The sequence below is a fragment of the Amphiura filiformis genome, chromosome 9, assembly GCF_039555335.1.
Source record: "Amphiura filiformis chromosome 9, Afil_fr2py, whole genome shotgun sequence".
NCBI lineage: Eukaryota > Metazoa > Echinodermata > Ophiuroidea > Amphilepidida > Amphiuridae > Amphiura > Amphiura filiformis.
The window spans coordinates 66,946,495-66,960,679 of NC_092636.1; the positions used below are offsets into that span (position 1 = coordinate 66,946,495).

The 14,185-nt window shown below is 37.8% G+C and overlaps 1 protein-coding gene across 2 annotated transcripts; it reads right to left on the reverse strand.

Moving 5' to 3' along the window:
- Window positions 1–953: 953 nt before the first annotated feature.
- On the reverse strand, window positions 954–14,167 carry LOC140161357 (cytochrome P450 2J4-like). 2 transcript variants are annotated; one of them, XM_072184846.1, is made up of 5 exons: window positions 14,018–14,167; window positions 9,266–10,057; window positions 4,955–5,285; window positions 4,005–4,636; window positions 954–3,509 (listed from the first exon to the last, which is right to left on the reverse strand). In XM_072184846.1, exons 2-5 carry the CDS (start codon window positions 9,789–9,791, stop codon window positions 3,328–3,330), a joined length of 1,671 nt encoding a protein of 556 aa, XP_072040947.1. In that variant the 5' UTR covers window positions 9,792–10,057; window positions 14,018–14,167; the 3' UTR covers window positions 954–3,327. The 2 variants fall into 2 exon arrangements, with proteins under 2 accessions (XP_072040947.1, XP_072040946.1); XM_072184845.1 differs by lacking the exon at window positions 14,018–14,167 and having other exon boundaries at window positions 9,266–10,216.
- Between the last annotated feature and the right edge of the window lie 18 nt (window positions 14,168–14,185).

A 14,185-nucleotide genomic window follows, 5' to 3' on the forward strand; every position in this document is an offset into this window, starting at 1 on the left:
GTTTTTTTTTTCAAAATAAGTAACAAAATCAGTGATAAATAAAAGTTGCTGTTCAAATTGAACTTGTAAGGGTCTTTGGGTGACAGATCAAATGGAAAAATAGGGGGTCTTCGGGTGACAGAGCATGTGTTCGTAAAAAATATGGGTCTTTGGGTGACAGCGATGCTGAAAAGGGGGGTCTTAACAGCCCTACATATGCGTCACCTCCAAAGTTGGAGTCCCCCCCCCCCCCGGGATATGGCTGGAAAATGGAAGCAGATGCGTGGATTTGAAGTATGACCCACCTGAAGTCACCACCGGATTGCACAAGGACTGGCTTTAACTGTACAGACATTTGCACTTGCTAATCTGGAGATGAGGACTGCCAGAGCAGAAAAAAACGTTCAGTTGGGAAGAAAAATGGGACAAAGATGATGAAGATGCTGAATACTTCATTATTTAAGTTTTGAATTCAATTTCAGTGATTTTAAATAATTCAGATAACCGGCACATAATTGACACCCATCGCTGAATTGGCTTCAATTCCAATCACAGCCGCATAAATCTGATTTAAACGAGATTGTTGTATAACTTGTGTGAATTACAATTACATCTGGTATATACTTTCGATATTTAACAGTCCTCGAAGTAAACTTTATCAAATATAATGATATGTACTTGGAGTGTATGTAGTTGGGATGAATAGCCGACGATCAATTGAAAATTTTGACCTTTTTTTATTCCCCCCAAAAAAAGGTCTTTGGGGAAAAGTGTATATCATCAATATGAAAGGTCAACATTTTAAATTGATCGTCGGCTTTTCATCCCAGCAACATACACTTTAAGTACATGTCATTAGATTTTGAAAGTTTGCTTAAATATCAAAAATTTAACAAATATCAAAATTTAATAATTTGTCGTAAAATTTGTATTATATCGCGAATTTCAAACAAATCATTCCTCGTATTGTATTTAGAATTCTGATGTGCTCTTATGTCCCACAAAAAATACTGTCGAACATACCAGAAATTAAGACAATGCCTTGCACTTTGTTTTCCGAAATTGGTATAACTGGGTCTTAATTAGGCTTTCTATTACTACAGTGACCATTGGGCACTGGAACTGACTTTATGTATATTCAAAAAGCCCAAAACACATTTCAAAGTTGATAATAGGTAGAAGTTGATGTGTGAGGAAAACATTTAAGATTTCATTACATTCAACCTTTTTTTTTTAAGGGGGAGGGTGTAATGTGCCCTGAGTAATTTAATTTGATTATGAGAGACTTTGAGGAATCCCCTCTCATGCATCAAGTTTGCTCTTGGCAGAATTTGAAGAGAACTTGTAGGCTCTCTATATGTAGTGTGTTGGTTGTCTTTGTGCTTAAAAAAGGTACATTTGAACCAGTTTGCATAAACCAATAAAGTGCTATTTTATTACAGCAACGAAGGACTTTTGAGTACATGAAGCTACTCCTCCTCCCCAAGGGATTAATATTCTTCTGTCGACTTGCTGGAGTCTGGTTTATAAAACAACACATCTGTCAATAAAGTGGATCAGTGCAGAAAAAATCCTGTTTCCTGGAGAAAGAAAGTGTTTGGTGAAAGAAGTATCATTTTTGTTTTGGAGTTGTCAAGGATTTGAGTGTTTGGGGAAAGCAGCTCCATTTCTGTGCGAGGACTTAATACGCATAGGATACATATATATTGAAATGCAATTGTACGGTGGACTTCGCTGAACAGTGCTCTTCGCAGGACATGTGAACAAGGATATATACATCAGCCCTCCAGAACATTGCAACAAAACTCTATGATCACCAAGAAGACTGCCGGTTAAGTAGTGACAATTTAAAAGTGTGATTATATTATATATGCATTTATTGTTCATGTATTAATCATATATTTCTTTTAATTAAAGATCAGATATTGTTAAATTAATCAAACAGAGTATTTTTGTTGTGCATTGATGTGAATTTGAGTAAAACGTGATTTACGGCTCGTAACACGTCATGTAAAATTAAGCCACATAAGGAATAGTTTGTATACTGTTATAACAAGGGTCATTATACTAATTAAGTAGGTGTATGACTTACTCTGATGACGGCAATGATTATTATAATATTGTTAAAGCTTTTAGTAATGTTATCCTCCGCACCCTGATTAAGATTATGTTAATTGAATGTTGCTACAATTGCATCATTGTTTGATTCCAAGACCATGAGTGATTTCCCTGAATCATCAAGACAATGCATAACCTTGCATCAGTGACATCATACATTCCTAGGCCATGTTTGGTGTCCTTTGTCTTATAGACAGGAAGCTATTATGTTCCTGCTCACATACCATAACTTTGGGCCAATGAGAGTTAGTTCATCTCTTACTCCCACACATTCTAGTTGTATATTAATTATGTTGTATCAACCAGTAGTTAGTTATGATTGGAGATCTGACGAGTTAACATCGTATTATGGTTACATAGATATTAAATATTACTTCTACAACTTTACATCTTATTCCCCGTTTGATTCATTTATATCCCGGTCATACTGTCTAGAATGATTTATTACCAAAATCCGACAAAAAAAACCTCCATTGCAGCCTATAGGGCCTGTTGACCATGACCTATTTTGCGATGATTCCTAGGTAACGAAACATCCTAGATGGTGGGAACTATTCCTTATTTGACTGCATTTTACTGGACCATTATTTATTTGAGACCATGTTTATTGAAATCAGAGCACATTTAATTTTGACCCATGTGTGGCCAAACAAACTGACCCCCCTCCATTTGGGCGGTATGTCGCAGGTAGGTCAAACTATACTATTTCTGAATCGTTATCACCCGAGGAATGCTTTGGCGTAGTTTTTGACAAAATCGGAGCAGTTTTAAAATTTGTACCCTGTTGTATGAAATTTTACCCCTGTGCATTTTGTCTGATCTGCAGACAACAACAACAACAACAACAACAAACAGGTATTTAGGACGCTATTCACAAGGTACCATGGCGTTTACAACAAATAAATGAATTACAAAGTTCTGAAAAATAGAAAAGTCTTAAGATTACCCTTGAAAATTTCTGTAAATCCAGCAGTCCGAAGTTGTCTCGGCAAAGAGTTCCAGGCATTTGCCGCGACAACTTTGAAACTTCGATCACCAACAATGACCAATTCAGACATCGGTATCACAAGCCGATTTGTGTCCATGGCTGATCGAAGGGGCCGGGATGGAACATAAACAGTGAATTAGTCGACGATTAGAAGTTAATTTCCGAGGGTGCACGATAGCCCCTTCTTCCAACTAAAGTACTTTATTTGAAATGCATTTTGGTTGCTTTTATTTCCATCAAGTCTAGTCTCTCACGATAGCTTCAGTTTTAAAATCGCTCGGAGAGTAAGTTGCCCCGATCTTTCCATCCAAACATAGGTTTTGTACATCTTTTGGTTTCTTGAAAGTGAAGTGATGTAGAAGCTGCGAGAAGAAGAGAAACAGCTCCATTTTGGCTAGGTTTTCACCTAGGCAAACACGTCGTCCTGTAAAACGGCACAGTAAACGAGAGAAAAACAGAATTGTAAAGATACAAATAAAAACGACATCATCATCATCATCATCATCATCATCATCATCATCATCATCCTCATCATCATCCTCCTCATCATCATCATCATCCTCATCCTCATCATCATCATCCTCATCATCACCCTCCTCCTCATCATCATCATCCTCATCCTCATCATCATCATCCTCATCATCCTCATCATCCTCATCATCCTCATCATCCTCATCATCCTCATCCTCATCCTCATCCTCATCCTCATCCTCATCATCATCATCATCATCATCCTCATCCTCATCATCATCATCATCGTCATCGTCATCGTCATCGTCATCGTCATCGTCACCGTCGTCGTCGTCGTCGTCGTCGTCGTCGTCGTCGTCGTCGTCGTCGTCGTCGTCGTCATCATCATTAACAACTACGACTTGTTGTGTACTTCCGGTGAAATGTTTTTGTTTTACACGTGACATACCTGTGCTAAAAGGTAAGTATTCCTCTGGTTGATTTGCCAGCTTGTCCCCAGTTATAAATCTCTCTGGACGAAATATTTCTGGATCTGTCCAAGTAGCCGGATCGTGATGAATTGCCCAAATATTGGACATAATCATCGTGTTTTTTGGGATGGTGTAACCAAACAACGCACAATCCTCTGCGGCGTAATGGGGCACCCCTAAGGGGACAATAGAGGCGATACGTTGAATCTCCATCAAGGTAGCTTCGGTGTAAGGCATCTGTTCCTTATCCGATATATTAGGCAAGCGATTTCTGCCCACAACATTGTCAATTTCTTGTTGAACTTTGTCCTGGATTTTTGGATACGCCATCATATACAGCAATGCCCAACGAAGGGTTGTGACAGTGGTTTCAGATCCAGCTATAAAAAGTTGAGATACTGTTGCTATCATATTATGTTCATTAATATTGAAAGCCCGTTCACTTCCTTCAACTTGCTCTATTTCTTCTAAATACACGTCGATGTAGTCCTTAAGATCAGTACGATCAAAATGTTTTCGATGATCATCGAAGATAGTGCTATAAAAGTTCTTTAATCGCTGACTCCTTTCATATCGTTCACTGTCTGGCGTAGATCTTATGTTGAGGTACCTGAAGAAAATAAATGAAAAAAGGCGCTAAATATTTAAATAGGCATATTCAGCATTTTCAATTTTCTATTCTGATGCATTTTGTTATTTTATAGTATGTATCGTATTTTAAATGAACAAGTAACCTTAGTATAGTCCTTCGTGACTATATGAAAGCTTGTTTATTCAACAAATATATAAAAAGGGTGTTTATTTCCTTACTTTAAAAAAATTCTCAAAAAAAGTTGAAATCGCAGCGAACGAACATCTAACGAAAACTACTTGTAAGTTGTAAACAGTTTTGTCTTCATCTTTGACATTATGCAATTATGGTACCTACCTAACTATCGGAATCACTATTTCAGCGATCCCAGCTCCAGCATCCTCTACTGTCTTGTCTAAGAGGTGTAACAGCTCGTGGAATTTCGTGTCTGAATACTCAAATCTCTTTCCAAAAACCACAGCACAGATGATATTGGATACAGCATTCGACAGAAGCTTACGCGGATCGAAGCTTTCTCCTATAAAAGATGAAAACTCTTCGCAAAGAGCCTTTACTTCCACCGATATTTGATCTTGGAAACTTCTTTTACCGACACCAAAACTTCGGAAGGTGGAGAGAGTAAATCTTCGTTGTTCTCTCCAATGGGCGCCCGATGCCATTACCACGCCTACAGGAAAACACATGAAAATAATGCGTCATTGATATGATACCATGATCATTCTTTTATGCTATATGCTTATTGCAGTCTGCATTGCCATTAGTATATCATACCCAAATCGACCCAACCCCTCGTCGTCACGCCCCTCCCGCTTTTGTGAGATTTTGTTCGAAATTATGCTCCAGGAGCATTTTATTATTTTTGGTATGATGCTCCTGGAGCATTCTCATTCACATCATTGTACGAAAATGAAAATCCTATCAGTCTTCTTACTCTCAGATACGAGGGTTCTACTTCTGTAATGGGCACACTGATGAGTGTATAAAATGAAATTAAACTGTCACATCAGAGCTTGTCCCCTCCCCTGAAAATGTAATAGTCAACTGAAGAAAAGACCCTCTGAATTGTGTAAAATATCCTAATTAGCATTAATAATATCCAAATTATCTAAAATATCCTAATTATTCCAACTAGCCTAAATAATATTCAATTCATCTAAAATATCCATAATGATATTGAAATTATCCAAATGAGCATTTATAATATCCCAATTATATCAAAATTATCCTAATCAGCTTTAATAATATCGAAATTATTTGAAATATCCAAATTAACCTAAGTAACCATGATAAATATGTAGGGGTTGTCCTCTGATTTTGATGACCTCAGCATGGCATTTGACACCAATTATTAAAATTATTAAAAACAATGTATTACTCTCAATTATGTGTTTGTCCTGGTCTATCATTGTCAAGGTTTAAGCCAAAATGGGGAGATTTTAACACTGACCTTCGACCTCAAATGATCTCAATTCCATTTTTTATATTCCACTCATATCAAGGATTATCTTAATTTTTTGATTGATTTTTTTCATGCTCCTCTCATATCTCGGATCATTTGCACCAAAGTTAAGACCAATCGGTCAAAGTTTGAAGTTTGACCCTATGACCTTTGCTGATGATCTCGGATTAAATTGTGTATTATCATGACTGCAGCTAATCTGTCAAAGTGATTTTGGTAGTATTAGTGTTGTTTGGTTACATTGTTGCTATTGACCCTTGCGTGACCTTTGACCCCAAGCTGAGCACAACTGATATTAAGCTTCGGCTAATGCTTCTTCTGACCATGTTTGGTGGTCATACATACATACTGTGATGTGCCCTGAGTAATTTAATTTGATGATTTATCTCTGTTTACAATTAAAATCTATTTTCTGAGACATTTTAGGGATTCCCCTTTCTTGCATCAACTTGATCAAAAACAAATCGAATCATTTCTAATTTTGGATCATATGGGAATACCCCTAGAGATTGTTAAGTGAAGATGATGTCACGGGATTCCCCTCAGGAAGTGATGTCAGGGGATTCCCCTCAGGAAGTGATGAAATGTGAAAGGTTAATGTTATAATTAAGACTTGGGAATTTCCCAGACTGCAGAATAGTGTGAAGGTAGTAATAGCCTATTGATAGAATGGGGGTTTTCCCAGTGCTTGATATATAAGAAAATGTAAACACAATTATTGACACAGTTGATAGTGTTGATCTGGGCTAGCTAGCTAATATGCTTACAGTCCAATTCCTTCAAAGAAAGGAAATTGCAAACCAGAAATATTTTATGTAGTCAAAGTACTACTATTTGCCAGTGTTGTCGGAGAAGATCTAGAATACGTCAAAGAACGTACTTTTTCCAAGAAAGGAATATATATTCTTCTGTCGACTTGCTGAAGTCTGGTGTTTTGATTCAACGCAACTGTCAATATAAGTGGGGACAACTGCATCGCAGTCCTGCTTCCTGAAGATATTGTGTGAAAAGTGGAAATAGCACCAAATCAGCGCAAGGAGTTAAGTTTGGAGAAAGCAGCGCAAGGAGATAACGGTTTGGAGAAAGCAACACCATTTTTGTGTGAGGATTTCATACGCAAGGATATTTATAAGGTACGCAAGTGTACACTGGATTTTGCTGATTTTTGCAGGACAAGTGGATAAGGATATATTACATCAGTCGTCCAGAACATTACAAGAACTCTAATATCACTAACAAGAAGACAGCTGGTTAAGTACTGATAGAGTAAACCTGTCATTGTGTGATTTTATTGTATATGCGATATTGTTATTATATGTACCAATCATACTCTGTTTTCAATTAAAGACTTAGATTTTGTTAGCTTAATCAAACAGAATATTTGTGTTGTGCATTCGTGTGAATTTGGGTAAAAGGTGATTTTGACCTTGAGTCAAATATACATACATACATTTTAAACATTTGTATAGCGCTGCTACATTTAGAACGTAGCGCTCAAAGCAAAATAAAAAAAGGAACATGAAGAAAAATTAAATGAGAACTGCGGTCATAGCGTGTAATTTAGAGTAGGAACAGCATTTTAAAGATTTCCACAAAATCACCTCTATAAACCCCTCCAGGGGCATTTAACACAAATTTCCGGGGTATGCTTCCCCGGAAAGACCCCCCCTTTGGATTCGCATCTCCGAAAGACCCCTTATATTTGACCAAAATAGAGCTCCGATAAATTTTGATAATTTCAGCTCTAAAAGACCCCAAAATTGCTCATTCCTCATATTCCTAGCTATTTTCAACCCAAATGCCAAGAAAGACCCTTGATTTTGACTGTTCGCAGCTCCAAAAATCCCAATTTTACTTGTTCGCAGCTCAAAAAAAAAACACCTTTTACCGGTACGCTGTCAGCTCCCAAAGACCCACCACCTCAAAATTCCGAGGAAACGTAACCAACAATTTTTTTTTGATGTGCCCCCCTCGAAACTCCTACATGACCTTTGACCCTAAGATGTGTACAACTTTATATATTGAGCTTTGGTTCTTCTAACCAAGTTTGGTGCTCATAGCATTTAAGTAGAAGTAGCAATTTAAAGGTCTTTACAAAATGGCCCCAATAACCCCTTCATTGCCTTTGACCCTACATGTGAACTACTTAAGTACGACTTAAGCTTGGGTCAGTGCTTCTTTTGCCCGAGTTTGATATAAAATCGGATAGATTGAGCCCATATTAATGGTCGAGCCGGGGGTCGAGCAATGAGTTTTAAATTTTTTAAACTCATTACGAGACCAATAAATATTGCGCGTAAAGCATCAAATTTTCGCATTATTATGTTTTGGATCCAATATTTTCAGACACTTGGATTCATCAAAACATAATAATGGTCGTCTGGCACTTGTAGCACTTTAACTAAAAAGTAAGTATGACGAAAGAATCAGAAGAAGAGAAATCAGAAGATTCGCCTGCTCGACAATATATAGGTGGTGCCCGGCACTCAACTTTGGAAGTGACGGTATGTGCCTGTCAATTGGCCCCCTCTTTTGAAGTCGACTATACCCGATGACCCCCTTTTTTTAAAAGCCATACCCGATGACCTTTTTTTTAGTTGCGGCTACCCAATGACCCCCTTTTTTCTAGAATAGCATCATCAAAATGCAACAAAAAAATGCCGAAACTGTCAAATTTTGCTCCATTTTTTCAAAATTATGCCGAAATTTTCAAAATTTTGCTCCATTTCTTCAAAATTTTCTACCCGATGACCCTTTTTTAAATCTTATACTCGATGACCCCTTTTTTCAAAATATTGTACCCAATGACCCCCTTTTTTTTTTTGTTTGTACCCAATGACCCCTTTTTTTAATTAACGCTTTGTACCCGATATGCCCCTACTTCGCGACTCCGGTAGGCACATACCCGTCACTTCCAAAGTTGAGTGCCCCCCGGGTGGTGCTATGCACGTACTACATAACACCTACATAAAGAGCGGAAACGAAACATAAACAGTGACCGGTATTTAATTCAGTAAGCTAGAGGGTCAAAATGTTCTTGATGACGTCACGGATGGCGATATTGGCAAATAAACTACTAGTATTGTTTAATACGGCCTTTATTGACGAGGACGAAATATACTTTGATCAGTGGAAAGTCAGTAAATAGTGAAAATATTTGGTGAACATAAAAAAAAACCACTCCTTACCTTGACCTTTGGCTACTGACATGAATTTTTCCGGTATCTTAATGGTTGGTCGATCCACGAGATACTGATTTTGGAAAGCTTCTCGCACACTTTCAGCACTATTCAAAATAACTATAAGTTGATTTCCCAAGTATAAGCTGTACACTTTGCCGTAACGTTTGGTAAGCTTAGCCATGAATTGATGTGGTTGTAAGCCAGATCGATACAGAGAAATACCAAAATTAGGCAAGCTGCCCAAAATAGGCCAGGTAAATGGTCCTGGGGGTAGATTCTTTGGTTTACGTGTCCACCATGATATAATTAGGAAAACAACTGCACACAGCAAAACAGCGCGGATATCGGTAAACCATAAAATTATATTCGCCATTTTACAACAATCGAACAATATACTATACAGACATGTATCAGACGTGTACCCAGTCACGGAGCAATGACTTCCTTCCTTCCTTCCTTCCGTTAAAGTGCAGACCACATATAGATATGGATAATCACACTGCGTTGGTGGCTCATGCGTGGAGCAACACATGCAAAAATATCAGGTGCAATATGTACATGTGCGAGTAAAAAGCTGACTGTAAGATGCTACAGTTGTTGGGCCCTCAGCGCAGATTTGAAAGCGTTGAGGGTTGTGAAAGCTGCAGGATCACTCTCCAAGCTGTTCCAGTCCCTTGTTGTTCTTGGGAAGAAGGAGTTGGAATGGGCAGCTAAGTTACAGTGTTGGCACAGAAAACGAGATGAATGACCTCTGGTTCTGGATGTTGATGGAGTAAGATAATTGGACCACTCGATGTCCTGTAAAAAATAGAAGCAGTAGATCGTAGAAAAGGGATTGATTTCCGCACTGCTCTTGTGCATAAAGGCCAAGGGCATTGTGACATAAGTTGGGGACCAGAGAGTAGATCAGAGAGTAGATATTCTTGAGAGGGCACTCTATTCACGTGGTTTCTTTTCCAACGCTAAAAGATCACGAACTTTGGTGGTTTGCAAATGACAAGTGTCCGCACTATCGATTGATTACGTAACTGTTATGAATAATTTATTAGGTTTTTCAATGCAATCGCCTCGACCCATTAATACATATTATCAAAGTACTTGGAATAGCAATCCGGTGAGTTCGCTGAACTACGCCCTAATACTGATGGAGTTCTTGGCGTTTAATGGCGTTTCTCCTCTCCATACACAGATGAACAAATACAATGGATAAAGGTCAACACGTATGAACTCCTATGTGACATGTTATACGTGATGTACAAAAACCTAAATATCATAAAGATCAGTATTCGTTTGTGCATATGAACTGCACATTTACGTTAAAATATTACTCATAACTCATTATATATTATGACAAATATTGGTATTATGACAATACGGTATATACATTGCTATATAAAACGACTAATAGATCCTACTAACATGGCGTCAGGTCAATGGTTCATCATATCCCGTATGTTTCTTAAAATTCATTCATATTTGAGACAAATTGCTGTGCCCTAATATAGCTGCACAGGTGGATCCGTGTTGGTTTTTTTTTGGTTTTTTCATTTCTTTTTAATGAAAGAATTAAGGTTTTCCACTGCACGAGGGCCACAAGGGTGATACTAATTTTAATGCTATATTTTCAAAATGAATACGTGTTCCCGGTTGGCTCTATACCGATTTCACAGAAAAGGTATTTCTAGTACAATGCAGCGTCGAACCTAGCTGAGAGCGTAGCCTAAGTCATTATAGACTCCAAAAATGGCTCTCCATACACAAATGAACAAACACAAAGGAGGGTAGTCTACTCCGCGTCAGCTTGATTTCGATGGAGCGAAACCAAATTGGTTGCGGAGGAGACGGGTCATTTTGCTATGCAAATTCTTGAGTGTCGTAGCCCTGCTCGAACCCGCAAATTCATTGCACAACACTGTTAGAATTCGCATGCCATGTCGTTTACCTGTGGAAACCCCATAGGCATGATAGGGATGCATAACAAAGGCAAGGTCAGACATCTCTGTGTTAAAAAGCTTCCAAGCGTATGTGTCTCATTTGCATAACAAGGAGTAACTTCAATAAGTTGATTTCTCATAAACGTGCTTGGAGCAGAGAACATGTCTTACACTTCACATAATGCATTTCTTCAATTTCAATTTTCTGTACTGATTTGCTATGTTGTGCCACATGGGTCGAGTGGCGAAATAACCAATAGTGAACAGAGCACATCCAGATCTTATCATTTTTTTACTATCGACCCAATTTTATATCAGTCTAGCTCAGTCTATTCTCAAAACGAAAACAAAGGAAACCTGTACAAAGTAATTGGAGCGTCATTGCAAAGGATTCTGGGAAAAGGTAATATATCTTCTCTGGGTTTTGAGATGAAAAATTAGGCAAATAACAAGATTTATTACAGTCAGCAACCTGGACAACCGATTCTTTTGTTATGCAAGGCTCACTCAGTCATTTAATGAGGCAATACAAACGATCGAATTTGGTGTTGAAATGAGCTAAATTTTGAGTTACACCTTTTCAATGTAAAATTAATTTTCTCGGCCAAATGAAAAGCAATCATTTTCATTTTCATGTCAGGAAAAATTGTAGTGCTTGATACTGTATTTTTTTTCAAATCCTAGTGTTAAACTTAGGCGTGAAATGTAGTCATTTAGTGTAAGAGTTTCGATTTTGGTAGGCTTAAACTCTGCCCGCGAGCCTTTTTTTGGATCAACCTTTTCAAAGTAAGATAGTTCGCTTATGAAGGATTTTTCCCAACTTTCTAACGCACATCACCGTGAGCGATATATCATAGTTTTGTCAGAATTTCTGTTTTGATTTCACCATTTTTTACTGCCGGCTGAAAATTTTTCAAAATCAACGCGTGAAATCTAAGGCTAATACTAGCATTGTGGATCGATATCCCTGGGTTTAATAGGAATACCGGCATGGCTACAGTGTTGCCAGAACTTCAATATAGCAAAGAAATTCCCAGGCCTATAGCGCTCCTACTGATCATGTTTAAGCACGATGAGGATCTTTCATCACGTGAGTGATTAATTATTTGATTTCATCATCACCGTGATCATCTGACCAATGTGTTGAAATTTGCTTCTCCTCAAAACAACTTTTCCCAACAATCTTACATGCAATTGGGCAATATTTTAAGCAAAACTTTCATTTACAAAACATAAATATTACACTGTATGTTTTATGATCAAGCAAACTGTGGAACACACTTCCATATAACCTTCGTAACGCCCCCAGACTTTCGTTATTTAAACGCCAGCTTAAAACCAATCTCTGTAAATTGATTGTTTTTACGTTTGTTTGTAAATTTCGTGCTTTACGCGCTTTGAGTTCCTCATCAGAAGAGATTGTGCCTTATAAGAACCATACATTATCATTGTTAACTTAAACAGGTTTTTGTTTTTAAACAAAAACCTGTTCAAGCAATTATTAAAAACAGAATAACTTGGATGTTAATACTTGACGTAGTGTTTCAATTGTCATGAAGGTGACTGGGTATGGTGCCTTTTGTTTGTGTTTGTTTGAAACTGCTTTTGGAAACCCACCGAAAGTCATAGGCCCTAATGAAGCAGCCAAAACAATACCAGGTTAAACATGGAAGTTTATAAAACCTATTAAATAACCTAAAGGAAAAAAAAACATTTGTGGCAACAATGAGCCTTGCATTGAAAGTCATGGTTAAAGTGTGTTGAGTACCACCCCAAAGTTTCCCTACATACACCCCCACTACCCACCTCACACACCTCTGCACCCACCCCACCCCATAGGCCTACATGTACATGATATTACATACTGGTACATAATAATATTTATATAGCACGACTATAGGTATACATTTATATAGGTATAGCGCTAAATTATGACAAATATGGTTATAGGCCTACATGCCAAATTAAAAACAAACCCGAACACAAGTCTGAAGGGTGTAATGAAAATGCCAACCCGCGATGGGGCGGGGGGGGGGGCGGGGGTCATACAAAATTCACCTGGAGATAAATCCCCTATAATAACCGACGCTAATTTTTCTAGGTTTGGACATAAATTGGAATTCAGGCTATCACGGGAGCAAATTTTTAAAATTCACCTCATTTACCAGAACACCCAATTGGGGATTTGGGCTACCAAATCGCTGGTCGGGCAATTTGCTTTCAATGGAAAATTGCCCTGGATGACAACAATGAAAATATCGACTATTTCTGCTGGTTGCTCACGAGATAAAAGTACTGAGTTTGCCATTTTCGGAGCATGAAGGGAAAAAGGGTAAAATAAAAACGGAATTCTGACAAAACTATAATATATAGACCCACACTATGTGCCTTACAGAGGTGGGAAATATCTTTCTTTAGCAAACTATATTAGTTTGAGACGCTAAAAATCAATTCCGTAAAAAGCTCGCGGGCGAACTCAAGGCCTATAAAAATATCACACTAAAAGACACAATTTGATACTTAATTTTAACACCAGGATATAAAAAAAAATGCATATCCAAGCACCAAGTTTTTAACTAACATTACTGAAAAAAAAAAAAATATTGCTTTATATTTGACCGAGAAAATTAATTTCATAGCAAAAAGGTGTATCTCTGAATTGTGCTGATTTTAACATGTATCGATCGACTTTTAGCGCGACTATGCATTTCTAAAGAATCGGTTGTCCAGGTTGCTGACTGCGTCATCATTAAGCGTGATTGTTCACCGCCAATGTTTACTGCCAAAGAGTAAGACCAATTACGTCATTTTACACGTGACATACCTGCGCTAAAAGGTAAGTATTCGTCTGGTTGTTTTACCAGCTTGTCCCCAGTTATAAACCTCTCTGGACGAAATATTCCGTAAAAAGCTCGCGGGCGAACTCAGGGCCTATAAAAATCAAAATATCACACTAAAAGACACAATTTGATGCTTAATTTTAACACCAGGA

Bases quoted from the DNA above. Each gene is read 5' to 3' on its own strand.
- LOC140161357 (XM_072184846.1), bottom strand. From the start codon at position 9,791: ATGTGTTGCTCCACGCATGAGCCACCAACGCAGTGTGATTATCCATAT. The intron at 4,637-4,954 runs GTAGGTACCATA...TATTTTCTTCAG, and splicing joins ATAGTGATTCCGATAGTTAG to GTACCTCAACATAAGATCTA. The intron at 3,510-4,004 runs GTATGTCACGTG...GCCGTTTTACAG, and splicing joins ATACTTACCTTTTAGCACAG to GACGACGTGTTTGCCTAGGT.